This window comes from Sander vitreus, chromosome 9, assembly GCF_031162955.1.
Source record: "Sander vitreus isolate 19-12246 chromosome 9, sanVit1, whole genome shotgun sequence".
In the NCBI taxonomy this organism is placed as follows: Eukaryota; Metazoa; Chordata; class Actinopteri; order Perciformes; family Percidae; genus Sander; species Sander vitreus.
In genome coordinates this window covers 6,936,506-6,953,500 of record NC_135863.1, presented here as the reverse complement: position 1 = coordinate 6,953,500, position 16,995 = coordinate 6,936,506, and the positions used below count along the sequence as shown (strand labels likewise).

At 36.9% G+C, this 16,995-nt stretch overlaps 1 protein-coding gene across 1 annotated transcript; it reads left to right on the top strand.

The window, feature by feature from the left end:
- The first annotated feature begins 896 nt into the window (after positions 1-896).
- On the top strand, positions 897-16,980 carry mpl (MPL proto-oncogene, thrombopoietin receptor). Its single transcript, XM_078258481.1, has 12 exons — positions 897-1,107; positions 1,526-1,646; positions 2,051-2,220; positions 3,383-3,540; positions 7,623-7,767; positions 7,898-8,012; positions 8,342-8,511; positions 12,069-12,211; positions 12,878-13,037; positions 13,347-13,428; positions 13,715-13,802; positions 14,141-16,980. Exons 1-12 carry the CDS (start codon positions 996-998, stop codon positions 14,603-14,605), a joined length of 1,929 nt encoding a protein of 642 aa, XP_078114607.1. The 5' UTR covers positions 897-995; the 3' UTR covers positions 14,606-16,980.
- The last annotated feature ends 15 nt before the right edge of the window (positions 16,981-16,995 follow it).

Genomic DNA, 16,995 nt, shown 5'->3' with positions numbered 1-16,995 from the left:
GTTGCTTGCTACAGAATGCCAATTTAAACCTCCCAAATCATGTCCATCTAGCGTGGTCATACAACTTTATATCTGGTTTTAGAGCCTTTAATCTGCTCTATGCAAGATGTTGGCAGGTCTTTTATCTCATAGAATATGTGCAGCTCCAAAAAAGGTGTTAGGCACAGTTTCCAGTCCTACTTATTTATCTTTATTTTTTAAATAAAACACACTGTTCACTTCATCAACTTCATATTAGATTAACAAATTATTTACAAGAATTATCTAACTGTTTAAAGAACCAACTTAGCTGGCTATCATGAAAACCTGGACTAGTTTAGCTCTGTTTGAAGAATAGGACCATGCTGGTGTACTATGCTGTTGTGCAGTAGGTAAGGATGTTGTAAATCAGCAGCGGCTGCTGGGAACTTTTTTCAGTCTCCTCAAAGGTCATAAGCAATTGTGTTTGTTCTTCATCAGGGAGGAGGCATGGAGAGACAGAGAGAGGGTCTGGTGAATGCAGACACCAAGGAACTTGAAGCTTGTGAAGCACTCCACATCACCTCTACTTAGTGTTCTTCACTCCTAGATTTCCTGAAGTCCACCATGAGCTCATAAAGCCTTTGTTACTCTCTCTGCATAGACAAAGCTTTTAAATTGAGAAATTGTATTCAGAGTAAGGAAAAAAAAAACTGCAAACCCAGCCAAGATGATGGACTGGGAAATGTAGGCTACTAGGTTTCATCAGTAGTATCAGTTTGTTATTGTGTCTAATTATTATATTGTTATAATAACTAACTGACTTTTTTGGTGCTAACTTCCACTATACATAAAACTCGCTTCCTGATCTAAGCACAACTTTTCACATTGGGCCAACCCCTCAGCACTGCTCAACCCCACCCATGCCTACTCAAAACCATGTATGACAGACATTACACACAATACACAGACACAAGCATGTGCTGTGCTAGTTTAAATGGCATGGTGGTTTAGGATACATAATACCTCAATCTACCATGAATTTGCCCTGCAGGTGGGAGATACTCTTTATTAGCTTGTGGATACAAGTGGGCTTTGTGCCTGGGATACATTGCAAGGATGGAATAGTCAATCATCTGTCAAGGGAAGGTAGTGCTTAAATATGGTTTATTTTTGTACCATTGAATACAATCTGAATCTGTTTTTATTCAGTCTAATTATCAGCTGCATTTTTCATTTGCTGTTTGTTTCCACTGGAAATATTGGCTGTTAACTATATGACACATAGCCCCAAAAGTCCCAAAATATGTTGCTTTTTCTAAGTGAGAACAAGATGTTAATTTTTGGGAACAAGTAATAGATTGTAGGTAGAAGGTAGAATATCTGCATGCCAATAAATGGGTCTTGTTCCCACAAGGTGACAACTAAATATCCAACTGTAAGACAACTTGTTGCCACAATATGATGAACATCTTGCTTTCATTAAGAAATGCTATCGTGTTTAACTTTGGGGAACATGTTTTATTGCAGGAGTGCTCATGTATTATGTTTGTCATTTCTGGAGCAGATGTTTTGCTCTTAAAGGATGAACAGGATCCTAAATGTTTCACCAGGACAGAAGAGGATTTCACCTGCTTCTTTGAGACTGCAGACAACGGGACTTACGATTTACTGTACAGTTTTGACAGGTATGTTATAAACAGTAAATCTATTTTGTTTTGTATACTAAGGAACCTCTAACAAAAAAGTGTTTCATACTTTTGATATTCTACCATTTATTTAATGTTATACGTTGTTCTTATGTTGTATTAGTGTGAACTTTAGGTGTCCGATAGTCATTGGCTTCTCTACCTTAAGGCTAAACCCATGTCAACTATACTCTTGTATTCTTTTTATTATATTTTGTTCACTTTGAATGATATAATTATTAGATTTTTCCTTTTTAAATGTCTTTGTTTACATTAGAACTTACACACCTTTTATGTCCTTTGTTAGTCACATGTAAAACTATTTGAACTGCACAAATAGTTGTTGATTGATTGATTGATTAATAAATACCACCATGTCACTTTTTCTTATCAACCCTGCCCAGAGAGAAAATGTGTGAAATGTCTGTCCAGGGAACAGAAGAGGGAACTTTCCTCCACATCTGCTCATTTCCTGAGTCAGATGTGTTTTCGTTTGTGGCTATACACCTTGAAGTTGTTGAGCCCAAAACCAACACTAGCCTCTACAATCGGACTGTCTCTGTGGAGGACCACTGTAAGACATTTCATTTTACAACATTTACTTCCTAAACATAAAAAGAATGGAAATAGATATATCACTTGTTGGAGGAAAAAAAAACACACATGAAGCCATATGCATAAACATTCTAAGCATATGAGTAGTGCTTCTTTTATATGGCCAAAATGGCAATTCAAATCAACTGTACTGTCTATTAATGTCTATTGAGGATTATCCTGTATCGTGAGAGGAGACTTCCTCTCAACAGAAGTCTCCTCTACATCCTCCAAATTCTAAAAAATGTGTTACTTTTTTTTAAACTTTACTGTTTTAAAAGGCTTGCTATTGTTTAATCTTCTTTTTTTCCCAAGTGCATCATTCAAGAAAATAAATGGGGTCCAAAAATGATATTCCCAGTCTTACCCTCAAAAGAGCAGAGTTACAGTACCCGTAGCCTTTTACAGACCAATTGCAATTGTTTTGGTGTTTTAAATGCAGGCTCATGTCAGTTAACGAGGAGTTTCCATTGAGTGAATACAATTTTTCCATCATGCATCTGTCTCTTGCATCCTGGTTTGGAGGACCAGCTGTCCAAGGATGAGACATATTTTAGATAAATGGAAAGCAGCCAACATGACAAGCAGGGTTAGGTGATCATGGGTATCCCCAGGTGGCAATGGTGTAGTCTAACTTATTGTAGTGGGTGTACTGTACTGTATATTGGCCAGAATCTGCCTTTGGGGGAGGGGGGTCTGGGTGTCCTCCCCCAGGGAAGTTTTAAGCATCAATGACTTCATTTCCTGTATTTGGATACACTTTAATGCACCAATTTACGGTGGAAATACCTTTCTTTAGCCTATGTGAAGAAAATAAACACAGACGACAATTCAAAATATATCAAAAATATAATGAAAAGTATGTTGTTGTGTGTCATTGGGCATTTGTAAGTGGGTATATGGAAATCCTGGAGCTTTCTTAGTGGGTATACTGCGTATACCTGCATATCACATAGACTACACCACTGCCAGGTGGGTCGAAGCAGGGGTAGACTTTAGTCCCTCCAGTGTGTCTTGAGTCTTTGCTAAGGTTTACTGGCAATACGGTCTGCTAATATGTTGCCCAAACACCAGTGAATTGTTTTCAATAGATTGTGTAATATGTTCTACCTATTTTTTTTTTGTCACCTTTTTGTCTCTAGTTCTCCTGGATCCCCCCTTCAGTGTGTCTTTACACCAAAATGGCCAAGCAGGACAGCTGCAGGTTTCATGGTACACAAATGTTTCGAAATACTGGAAAGATAAAGTGATGTACAGGATTCAATACTTTTCCAAGAGGCTGGGAGAGAAGATAAAAGAGGTACACATACACGCAACTGTTCAATAAATCCATTCGATTATGTTTCTAAAATGCTTTTGAAATCATACTGACTATGAACATAAATACAGGTTTTATATAATTTAAGTACTGGTTGTTGATAAAAGAAATTAAAACAAAATTTACATTAACTTCTGAGTAGCTAACTTAAACACAAAAAAGGGTAAAATACATTTATTTTATCAACTGATTGGTGGTAAACTAAATAGAGCTTTGCTCTGTTATATCATAAAGTATAAAACATTTGTTTTGAGATTTAATTTAAATTAAAGCTGCAAACAGCGTTGGACGGGCCCTCGCGCCTCTGCACGCGTCGGGGTTACTGGCAGACGCCGCTCCTTGCGACCGTGCATTTACACGGCACTCAGAAACTGCAAACCATCACTAATCAAAAAGGAACTCTCTGCTGAGTTCAATGATACCTCACACAAGACTCTACCTTAAGGCGAGACACTACAGGTGAATAGGGTAAAGTTTTTAACTAGCAGATATCACCATGAAACTCTCCCAGTTGATTACTTACATTAATATGAGAAAAAAATGTATTACAAGTTTTCTGTAATTTAATGTTTAAATATGCAAAGGCATTATTTAATTAAATATGCACTAATTTGCATATATTTTAAAAAACGGAATCTGAGTATTAGATAAAGCCAAGTTCAAAATTCAGTGTTCATTGTGTTCACATATTAGATGGGGAAAAAATTACAGAGGGATTTATGGATATCTACTTTTGTTATCCTGTAAATCAGAATATACTGTCAATAGCCTTAAAAAAAAATCGATTTTCGCCATGTTTTTTGGAATAAAATGTTTTATAAATCAGGCTAGGAATAATATACTTACAAATCCCTCTGTAAATGTCTTCATAATATAACTAGGTACATGACTGGAAAGTTTGGTGTATAAAGCTGCTACTGAAGTGGAGATTTCAGACTTGGAGTATGAGAGAAAAGTCATTTTGAGAAAACGGGCTTTAAAGGTTTTTATAGCAAAATTCCACTAATTTCTATTGAAAGCCATGAATTACAGACACATATCCCTTTAGGTCCAAGTAAGATCCATGTATCACACTGTTTAACATCCAAAACTCATTATTGCTTCATCCATCACTGATCATAACATCCAAAACAACACATCAACATGGCCTTCAACTGAACACCATTACATCACAAACTTCAAACTGACAGAACACAACCATTACACTGCCTAGTTCCCCCAAGTTAATTTAAAGTCTACATATCCATGCCAGCACCATATGTAGGGCCCTCTTCCATCTCCTGCTGGTGTCTTTTCACTTTTTTGGCTGTGCTTCCACTTTTACGGCTTTCGAGATCCTAACCATGGCGTCATCCTTCATTGCATTGACAGTGCTCTGAAGCCACAATTCCGCCATCACAGCCAGCATGGCAGAGGCACCCTCATTGAATGTAGAAATAGCCATACTGGCTGCAGCCTCAACCCTGCTTTTCCCCACACAGACTGTTTTTGGACATCGGGCCCATATGACCAAGTTGAGGCATGCGTTGGCATTCTGAGTGCCTCCATGCTGCACTGTCACTGGACATCCGGTGATACACAGAGATGAGCTTTTTATGACTCATTCAAAAGACCAATATTTAGAACACTGGAGAAAGCAAACAAAGTAGACTAAATTGTTATTTGACAGAGTATCTTCACACTGTCAGAGATACGAAGAAGAGACGGATCCTGACTAAATACAGGCTCAGTGACCACCAACTGGGTCAGACAGAGATGCACTTCCTCCTCCACTGGGAAAAATTATCTTCACTAAGAGATTTACACCTTGGAAAAATAGTCAAAAAAAGTTAACACCAGAAGAGAAGCTGGTAGTTCTCCTAGGAGAAGGGACAGCAGCTCCACTGACAGCTAAACATGGATCTGTCTGCCACAGCCTGAGGGACGAACAACCACGATCCCAAAATTACAGATTTGTTTAGTATAGTAATTAGAGTAGAATAGTATATATGTGACACCTACATATTTAATATATGACATGTAGGCGAATTTCTGTAAACTGCTTAGAGAGAGAGAGAGAGAGAGTCAGTCTGATTACCTCCGCTGTCTGAACACTCCTGTTTTCCAAACGACAGTTTAAACATCGACGTACTATGTGAAGGCATTTCATCATCTGCTGTCTTAGTTTGTAATCCCCTGTGTCTTCTTGCTAATGACAACTTTCTTCGTCTTCTCTGAGATGATTTTCGACCGTTTTCGACGCATTTCTTTCGACATTCTGAACTACCGCGGAAATGTCAAAGCACGTCACGTGACGATTCTGAACGAATCACGTTGTCAGAAATTTGCATCAGCCAATGAGATTGCGCATTTAGAGTTAAATCCCCCGTTTTACTTAAACGATTGGTTGCTGATAAAAAGGAAATGACCATATTTGGATCCGACAGCATTGTACAGGAGAGAGGGAGCTTTCCAACGGTATATTTGATGACAGGGTGCAGACAGCGATGGCGGAGCAGCGCGATGATTTAGAACGACAACTTTTGTTGAATTTAGGAGAAATCTACAGACGCAAACAGACAAAGTGTAGTAAAATAAAGACCTAAATGTGTACTTTTTACTTTTTTTCACCACAAGTCTGAAAGAATACATGTTATTGAAGACAAATAGACCAAAATCTCAAAATTGACCAGTGAAAAAAAAACGATGTTGTGTCTTGTCTTAAACGGTTCAAAAGCCATACAATGGGGCGTGGCCTGAGTACATGGGCGTGGTTAAAGTATAGGGGTCGGCTCAGTATCACAAGTAGACCACACATTCTAAGTTTCATGTAAATCAGATGATGTTTGTCATATAAGGCTGATTTCCTGTTGCCAGCGGGGGGCACTATGACCAAAAGTCAATATTGGCCTGTATATGTCCTCAGGCCTGGATTCTTGTTGATTGTGGGAAATTTCAAGCAGATATGACAATGTACACTGTAGTTACAGCCACTTTCTAGTTCATCACTTAACACTCAAAATGGCCGCCACGCCACGCCCACACTGTTCGACAAAATGTTTTTCTCTTAATAACTTTTCATCTTTTAGGTGTTGAGATGGTACAGACCAAATTTGAAGTCCATCGGATGAAATCTCTAGGAGGAGTTCATTAAAGTCTAGCACCTTGACTTTAAGGCCTACTTTCTGTTGCCACTATGACGTTGAGCCAATATCGATGTCGTCAGGGTTGGACTCTTATGAATCCTCAAAAGTTTCGAGCCAGTTACACCCACTTGATAGCGATAGCACTAACAAAAAGGCCCGCCCTGCCACGGCCATGCCCTATGACGAAAAGTTTTTCTTTTAATAACTTTTAATTTTTAACGTCTTAAGATGGCACAGACCAAATTTGAAGTTGATTGGATGAAATCTCTAGGAGGAGTTCGTTAAAGTACGACACGTGGAAATGGCCAAAATCGCACTAATTTGGAACTTTCAATTCAAAATGGTGGACTTCCTGTTGGGTTTAGGGTATGGCTCCAATGACGTTTTTTGTACGTCTTGACATGCTACATATGTGTACCAAGTTTCGTGAGTCTACGTTAAACGTACTGCAGGGGCTCATTTTTGTGCGCCAATTCCCGAAACCCTTAAAATATGTACATTTTTGGTGAGTTTTTGAGTATGTTAAGCCCCTCAAAAAGGCAATTAATTAGCCGGACGAAGGAATAATAACAATAATAATTCCTTCAGTTTCAATAGGGCCTTCAGGCCCTAATTATTTAACTAACAGTATTATTGATTGATGGAATCTCTTATATCTATGAGTCATAATCTTTTACTGACTTTATTTGTTTTGGGGCTGCGTTAATGTGTCGGTTATGAAACAAAATTCATTAATTGATTAATCAAACATCACTGACGTGTTTATTACACTTAACTGTGTATTTGTATTTGTCTAAGCCTATATTCTTTTTGATTTCTGTTCATTAAGTATCATTCATGACTGTCCTTCAAATGTAGGCCTGAATTGGTCAGTACACTTGGTAAAAAAAGTTTTAGGAATTACTATTGTAAAATCTATGATGTTTGTGATTTCTACAGGCAAAGGAGAGAGACATACTAGACTCTCTGGTACCAGGGGAGGAGGTTGAGGTCAAGGTTACTGTTAAATGTGCCTTAAATCCAAATGCAGGACACTGGAGCAGCTGGTCACAACCTGTGCGAGCCATGGTCCCCCAAAGTGCAGGTGTGTCTAAATGAGAAAAGGGTGTGAATGTCTGAGTGGATATTATTGTTATCTACAGCACAGCATCTCATCCCGTGACCCTTTCTATCACAGATGCAATACTTGAAGGAGATATTCTTTTTTTTTTCAGATGACATTTCACTAAAGTGCTACACATCTGACCTCCAAAATATCAGTTGTCAGTGGAATGGAAACAGATATAGTAAAGAGAATGAGTACAAACTTTTCCACAAAATGGGTTTCAGGTACATTACTTACTACATTAATACATTCCATCATTGATGAATTAAAGCCCTCAGATCCCTCTATGCAAATGTAAGTTATGTTTACTTTTAGGTGAATACCAAGTTGTTTTTGATGACATCCTTCACAGTAAATACCTGTACACGTAACATTACTTTAAGCAACAAAGATATAATGTTGCTAGCTATTATGTTTGCCATCTCTTCTTTTGTTCATTATTCCTTTCATTTCACATTGTATACTGACAAAAACAGTGAGAAAAAAACATGTTTGATTATTTGGGTTATACCCCTTAAACACACAACCAATTTTGGCTGTGATGATATTACAGTGAAGCTTTGGGCTGGACAGAATGGACCGAGTGTCTCGCTGACAGGGACTTGACTGAACTGTGCCGTTTCCGTGGAGACAAGTCCAGAAAAGTCAGGGTCAAGCTCAGCAGCACTTCAGCTCCACTCGGCAGAACCTTCTACACTCAGGAGTTCACTCTCAACAACAGCAGTAACTGATTTTTGTTCCTCCTTTCTTTGTTGCTTTTGGATGCGCTGTCTGTATTTGTGTGAATGCTGATTCAGCAGCATTCACAGTAATGTTATCTGATTCTTCCGTACAATTTCAAAAAACATTTAAATATGAAAATGTTCAGCTCTTTAAGGACTTTTGTGCTTGTATTCAATTTTTCTCCACCATTTATAGTTTTTAAAATATTAAAGGAACACGCAGACTTATTGGGACTTTAGCTTATTCACCGTAACCCCCAGAGTTAGACAAGTCGATACATAACCTTCTCATCTCTGTGCGTGCTGTAACGCTGTCTGACGCCTCCAGCATTAGCTTAGCTAAGCCTAGCCGACTGCTCCAAATAAGTGACAAAATAACGCAAACATGTTCCTATTTACATGTTGTGATTTGTATAGTCACAGGGTGTACAAATAATGCCATGATCACCAGTCACGTTCGCTACTAACTAGCTATTCACATTGGTTTTGTTGACGGAAGTAACTGTGCTACAGACGACAAACTTTAAACTATTCACAAAACCTCCAGCTATTAGACAATGATTACATTTTTTGATATCTTTTACAGTTTTTGTGTTATCACTGTTTAAGTTTAGTGCACAGTGGTGGTGAAGTCACAGCTACATTGCAGAGGAGAGAGAACATTGTCTTTCTCTTTAACTTGCTCTCACGGTCACAATTACACATGTCAACACGTAGATGTACTTGTCTACTTTCAGCCAATGTGCTCATTTAAGCAATATGACTTATACATTTGGCTCAGTGAGCCTCCAAATGACAAGAGCCACAAGCATTCCTTCATTGACAGCCCCTGTTAAACATCCACCAACATTTCTGGATGATAGCACAGAGTACCAGTTGTTCAAAACGCTGATATGCCCACATTTTTTTACTTTATCCACACAAATTATATATCAATATGTTCGTAAATGCTTTATGGTACTTAAGGTGGGATCATTATATTGATACCACGTATTGTTTCTTTTTCTACATACTATGCTATGACTAGCTCAGCCACTGTGCCACCTAAGAATATGTCGAAAACAGTCTTACTACTTAACTACTGTAAGCACTGCTCCAACTACCACCAGCAAGTAGGCAATGCAGACTCTGACTCAGGTTCGATTACCAGTTCTGGCTGGACCTTTTCATAACATTTTCTTTTACATACAATACTGTGACTTTTTTTGAGACTTTTTTTTCAACATACCATACTATGACTATTTTTGACATACTATACTATGATTTTTTTTTATATACACTATTACGACTTTTATATGACTTTTTTCGAAAGACTATACTACGATTTTTTAACATTCTATATTATTACTTTTTTCAACATACTGTACTTCTACTACTACGCTACTATCTTTGGTGGCACAGTGGCTCGCTGGATAGCACTGCTTCAAGCAAGTAGGGACTGCAGACTCTGACCTTCGATTCCCAGTCTAGGGCTGTGCCTTTTGCGTGAGTTTGCATATTCTTCTAGACTTTCTTTGACGTACTATATGACTTTTTTTTAAAATACTATACTATGACTTTTTTTTATCACTTTTTTCAACATACTATACCATGACTATTTTTTAAATACTAGTAAGACATTTCTATCACTTTTTTCAACCTACTATAATATGACTTTTTTCAATATACTAAACTATGACTTTTTTATCACTTTTTTCAACATACTATACCATGAGATTTTTTATCACTTTTTTCGACATACTATACTATGACTTTTTTAATCACATTTTTAGACATACTATACTATGACTTTTTTCAGTATTCTATACTATGACTTTTTTATCACTTTTTTGGACTTAATTTACTATGACTTTTTATGACTTTTTTCCAACATACTACACTATTACTTTTTTTAATCACTTTGTACTATAATGTACTATACTATGACTTTATGATTTTTATATTATGATTTTTCGACATACTATACTTTGACTTTTTTTTCCACGTAGCATACTACACTATGTTTTATTCATGACTTTTTTCTGACATACTATACTATGACTTTATAATTACTTTTTTCGACATACTATACCAAGACTGTTTTATCACTTTTTTGACATACTATACTTTGATTTTTTTCAATGTTCTAGACTATGACTTTTTTATCACTTTTTTTTGACAAAATTTACTGACTTTTTAATGACTTTTTTCCCGACATACTATACTATGACTTTTTAATGACTTTTTTATGACTTTTTCTCAACATGCTATACTATGACTTTTATATGACTTTTTGACATACTATATAGGATGACTTTTTTGACATACTGTATACTACTGTCTTTTTCATGAGCTTTTTCGACATACTATACTATGACTTTTTTATCATTTTTTTTGACATACTATACTATGATTTTTTTATCACTTTTTTTATATACTAAACTGTCTTTTTCATGACTTTTTTCGACATACTATACCATGACTTTTGTTTATGACTTTTTTCCGACATACTATACTATGACTTTTCTTTATCACTTTTTTGACATACTATACCATGACTTTTTTTAATGACTTTTTTCTGACCTACTATACTATGACTTTTTAATTACTTTTTTGACATGCACTACTATGACTTTTATATGACTTTCGAGGTACTATGTTTTGAGGTTTTCCACATAGCCTACTATACTGTCTTTTTCATGACTTTTTCATTACTTTTTTTGACATACTATACTTTGACTTTTTTTTCAATATTCTATAATATGACTCTTTCATCACTTTTTTGGACTTTACTATGATTTTTTAATGATTTTTTTTTCTGATATAGGATACTATGACTTTTTTATAACTTTTTCCCGACATGCTATACTTTGACTTTTATCGGCATACTGTATACTATGACTTTTTTTCTAAATTTTTTTGACATAATTTTCAGGACTTTTTTCTGACTATGACACTCAACATACTATACTATGACTTTTTTTCTCTCGATAAACTATACTATGACTTTTTAATCACTTTTTTCAACATACTATAATATGACTTTTTTTGACATACTGTACATACTATGACTTTTCGACATGCTATACTTTGACTTTTCTTTAAAAACTTAAATATTCCACTTTTGTTTAGTACATTATTGGTATTATTCAACATTTTTTATTTAAATTTGTACTAAATAAAACCTTTTATCCAGTTTAGCTTCAGCAATTTAGCTTTTCAGCAGTCACAAGCTTTTTCTTCCGGAAATGCATTTTCTAGTTCTTTAACTTGTTGATTTGTTCTGATAGCTAGAGCAATATTTAATATACCTTTTTCATTGACACATGAACATGAGTCATGAACATGGTATTCTTAGAAAGTTAGTTCACCTAGACAGCTATAGATCTATGTGGCTAATCTCTCTAGCTTACCTACATTACTTGTGTACATTTTACAGTTATTGTAGTAGCCAGAGCTTAAGTATCTAGTAGTAATGCACCTCTATTTTTACCTCTTACCTTATTCCATCAGGCCTCAGAGGAAGTGTAGTTCTGTGACTTTTTGTACTGACAAATTGTTTGTGCTTTGTGTTATTAGTCAAAACGCCCCCACCATGTCATCTGAGAGGAGCAATGGAGAAAGACAAGTTCTGCTTGAAATGGAAAGCTCCTCTTCTGTCTCTGTCCGCTCACCTGCAGTATGAAGTCAGCTACCAGATCAGAGGGGTTGAAGCGTGGATGGTAAGATGTCATTTACAGCCACATAATTGTTTTTTTCTTTGTTTATTTTTTTATGGTTAAGATACCCTGGGGCCATGTTAGGACTTTTTGTTTCTGAAACACTTTGTGATCGCTCTAAAAAACATTTTGCATTCCATTCCAATTCTTTTTGTGTTACCTCATACTTTTCAGATTCCCTTTTTTTGCATTAGTAAACTTGTAGTGTGTTTACAATTGTATGTAAATATAGTATATATAGAATCTTTATAATGACATACATTTTGGTGGCATAAAGATGACTATGGGTGGTTATGCTCAGATCAGATTATCACATTCTTGATATTACCACCAGCAGACACAAAGAAAGGGAATATTCAATTCTACACAGTGACAAATTAAAAGTAAAAAATGAATAAGATGATCCATTATATTGGTTTAACACTGGGTTTAGCAAGATAACGTAATTTGAAAAAAACAACAGGATTTGCAAAGTATATTTGTGCAAAGGCAGCAGTATTCAGGGAATGGAAAACAATTGCATTAAAAAGCAGTTTGCGAGGGCACATGAATATAGTTCAATGGAAATTTAAAAACTACGATGAGAGAACGCAGGACAAGTACATCATCACTAAGACTGTCATTTAATGTTCTTAAGATTAGATGTCAAATCAACCTTTCTGTCCCCAGACGGTGTCCCTAAAGGGTCCTGAGACACACACATGTCTAGACGTTCCAGCAGGTAGCTGGTACAATGTTAAAGTCAGAGCTAAACCTACTGGGTCCATTTACTCAGGTCACTGGAGTGACTGGTCAGATGTGCTGACTGGTAACAACCCCACTGACATAGGTAAGCTCCCACTGAGACTGACAGAAGTCAGTGTAAATCACACCTATTTATTTAGTAATCCCCATTGGTTTGTATAAAAATCCCAACCAAAACGTTGCAAACTTTCACTAAATGTAATGCAACAGCAGATTCTTAGTCTGTAATTTTGTAAGAACTTTAACGAACAGTTTATCTAAATTTAGTTGTGTGATAATCGTAGTAGTATATAAAATGCACTGTTTGCCTAAACATTATAGACCAATTAAATGCAGTTCTTTGTTACTCTATTTAATGAAACCATTCAAACCTACCATTAAATTACCTTTACAGGCACATTGCTCTGGGTGTGTATCCCTGTCTCGATGCTGATAATTGCCATCATCCTCATCTGCTTGTTTCCAACGTACCTCAGGTGGGTTTTCCAACTCATTCAGTTTGTAATCAGCCAATTTTTAGGATTACATACAGAAAAAAAGAAACCCTTAAAATACTCATGTGAAAATATGTGATAACTCCCTCCATTTCTTTTTAAATGGACACAAATTTGTACTGTACAACACTTTTTCACACAAAATGTTTTCTATTTTAAAAGTAATTTTAAATCACTGTATTTACTTAGTATCCCAAAAAGTTTAACCAATTCCTTGAATGATATTCCACATTGTTTGAAGACTTTGTCATTTTGTGTGTTTTTATAGTAAGCTCAAGCTGTATTTTTGGCCGCCGGTGCCCAACCTTGATAAAGTCCTACAAGGTTTTCTGACTGAGATCAACGGGCCGAGATGGGTAAATTATTTATCCACAGAATTTAGTATGATACATCATACATGCACCATTAGCCTACATTACACACAAATAGATGGCATCCCATTACACAAAACTTATACTGTGGTGAAACAGTTATTTCCCCAGTGGAACAATATATTTTGGCCACTGATATGAGCCAAATATATGCAATATAACTAATACAGGTAGATATAGATTATATTTATAAATGTACAGATTTGAATATCAAACAGGAAATAGGTTAAACACAAGTAATACAACATACATTCAGAGTGGTAGTGTAGTTTACAGTCAGTTCCAATGTGTTAAAAATCAACCACTCTGTGCTCACGCTACAGAATCCTCCGATAACAGCAAAGCAGTGCCCTGAAGAAACTACTTCATCCGTGGTGGAGATATTGTCTGAAGATGAGGTTTCAGGATTGGGGAAGCCATCAGAGGGATCCACCCAGCTTCTGTCACCAGAAAGACGCCACAGAGAACAGGTAGATGGAAGCTGTGGGACTAAAGTCTTTCCAGACTATGTGACTCTGAACAAAGACAGTGTCATTCTTTGCCCAAAAGGAAACAAGTATGTCTACAAGGAGGTTGGAGAGAAAGGAGGCCAGGGGGAGAGTGATGTGCTTGTCCAAACATGTCACGGCTCCTGCACTGATGGCTCAGTCTGTACCCCACCCTGCTTAGGCAGTGACTTCCTTAACGATTCCTACTTGCCTCTGGCTGAGCCTGCAGACAGATTTCACTGCAAGGCCCCTGTTACAAGGGGGCCAGGCAACCTCTATACTAATTTCCCCTGTTTCTAAATGTACAGTATAACAAGTGTACTTTGTTTCCACTGGTGCAGATTAGATGTATGCACTTTCTTATTGAAATATGAACTCAAGGGTTAATTCACTCGGTTGTTGAATCTTAACAAATACATGTAACCATGTATTCACAGTACAGGTGCTGGTCATATAATTAGAATATCATGAAAAAGTTGATTTATGTCAGTAATTCCATTCAAAAAGTGAAATTTGTATATTATATTCCTTCATCACACACAGAGTGATAGATTTCAAATGTTAATTTCTTTTAATTGTGATGATTATAACTGACAACTAATGAAAACCCCCATTCAGTATGTCAGAAAATTAGAATATTACTTAAGACCAATACAAAGAAGGATTTTTAGAAATGTTGGCCAACTGAAAAGTATGAACATGAAAAGTATGAGCATGTACAGCACTCAATACTTAGTTGGGGTTCCTTTTGCCTGAATTACTGCAGCAATGCAGCGTGGCATGGAGTCGATCAGTCTGTGGCACTGCTCAGGTGTTATGAGAGCCCGGGTTGCTCTGATAGTGGCCTTCAGCTCTTCTGCATTGTTGGGTCTGGCGCATCGCATCATCCTCTTCACAATACCCCATAGATTTTCTATAGGGTTAAGGTCAGGCGAGTTTGCTGGCCAATTAAGAACAGGGATACCATGGTCCTTAAACCAGGTACTGGTAGCTTTGGCACTGTGTGCAGGTGCCAAGTCCTGTTGGAAAATGAAACCTGCATTTCCACAAAGTTGGTCAGCAGCAGGAAGCATGAAGTGCTCTAAAACTTCCTGGTAGATGGCTGCGGACCTCAGAAAACACAGTGGACCAACACCAGCAGATGACATGGCACCCCAAACCATCACTGACTGTGGAAACTTTACACTGGACTTCAAGCAACGTGGATTCTGTGTCTCTCCTCTCTTCCTCCAGACTCTGGGACCTTGATTTCCAAAGGAAATGCAAAATGTACTTTCATCAGAGAACATAACTTTGGACCACTCAGCAGCAGTCCAGTCCTTTGTCTTTAGCCCAGGCGAGACGCTTCTGACGCTGTGTCCTGTTCAGAAGTGGCTTGACACAAGGAATGCGACAGCTGAAACCCATGTCTTGCTTACGTCTGTGCGTGGTGGTTCTTGAAGCACTGACTCCAGCTGCAGTCCACTCTTTGTGAATCTCCCCCACATTTTTGAATGGGTTTTGTTTCACAATCCTCTCCAGGGTGCGGTTATCCCTATTGCTTGTACACTTTTTTCTACCACATCTTTTCCTTCCCTTCGCCTCTCTATCAATGTGCTTGGACACAGAGCTCTGTGAACAGCCAGCCTCTTTAGCAATGACCTTTCGTGTCTTGCCCTCCTTGTGCAAGGTGTCAATGGTCGTCTTTTGGACAGCTGTCAAGTCAGCAGTCTTCCCCATGATTGTGTAGCCTACAGAACTAGACTGAGAGACCATTTAAAGGCCTTTGCAGGTGTTTTCAGTTAATTAGCTGGTTAGAGTGTGGCACCAGGTGTCTTCAATATTGAACCTTGTCACAATATTCTAATTTTTTGAGATACTGAATTTGGGGTTTTCATTAGTTGTCAGTTCTAATCATCAAAAGTAAAAGAAATAAACACTTGAAATATATCAGTCTGTGTGGAATGAATGTATACATTATACAAGTTTCACTTTTTGAATGGAATTACTGAAATAAATCAACTTTTTCATGATATTCTAATTATATGACCAGCACCTGTATAATGGGGGTTAGTTCTGATCATGGCATTGTCTTTCTCATCATTTCTGTCAATCCACAGTCCTTTGGAGCTGAAATGCCACGAGTGCACCACAGATTTGAACATAAACTACCTAGGTGGACAAATCAACATTTGTAAACAAGAGTACAACATTTATATGACTTATTATATTATACATTGTGTTTATATTTGTAATTGTATATAATACTGCTGTGTCTTTATATGTCCACTAGAGGGAACAGTAGCTCACAAGATAATTTCTAAAGAACAATGTGAGAAAAAAGTGAAAGGAAAAAAAGTTGCCATGAGGAGTGTTTTTTTTTTCTTCAATTTAGCATTTGAATGCAACTTTGTCTAACAGTCTACATGACTTAATTTCTGCATTTGAATAACCATTGGGATTGTTTATGTCAGATCTTTTTCATTGCAATTGTTTGTTTTACTTCATCTGGATTTCTTAATGAATTTGGTTCCTGGTAGTAATGGTTCCTCAGAAATCCACTTGAGTTTGAGGAGGCTGACATTGTCGGAAATGACGATAACTAAAGAAGTTTCCATGAGCAACAGCTTTTAGTTCATTATTCATTACATTTTAACTTGTGGGTTTGTATTTCTGGCAATAAACATTAAAAGCTGTTTTTCTTCTATTTG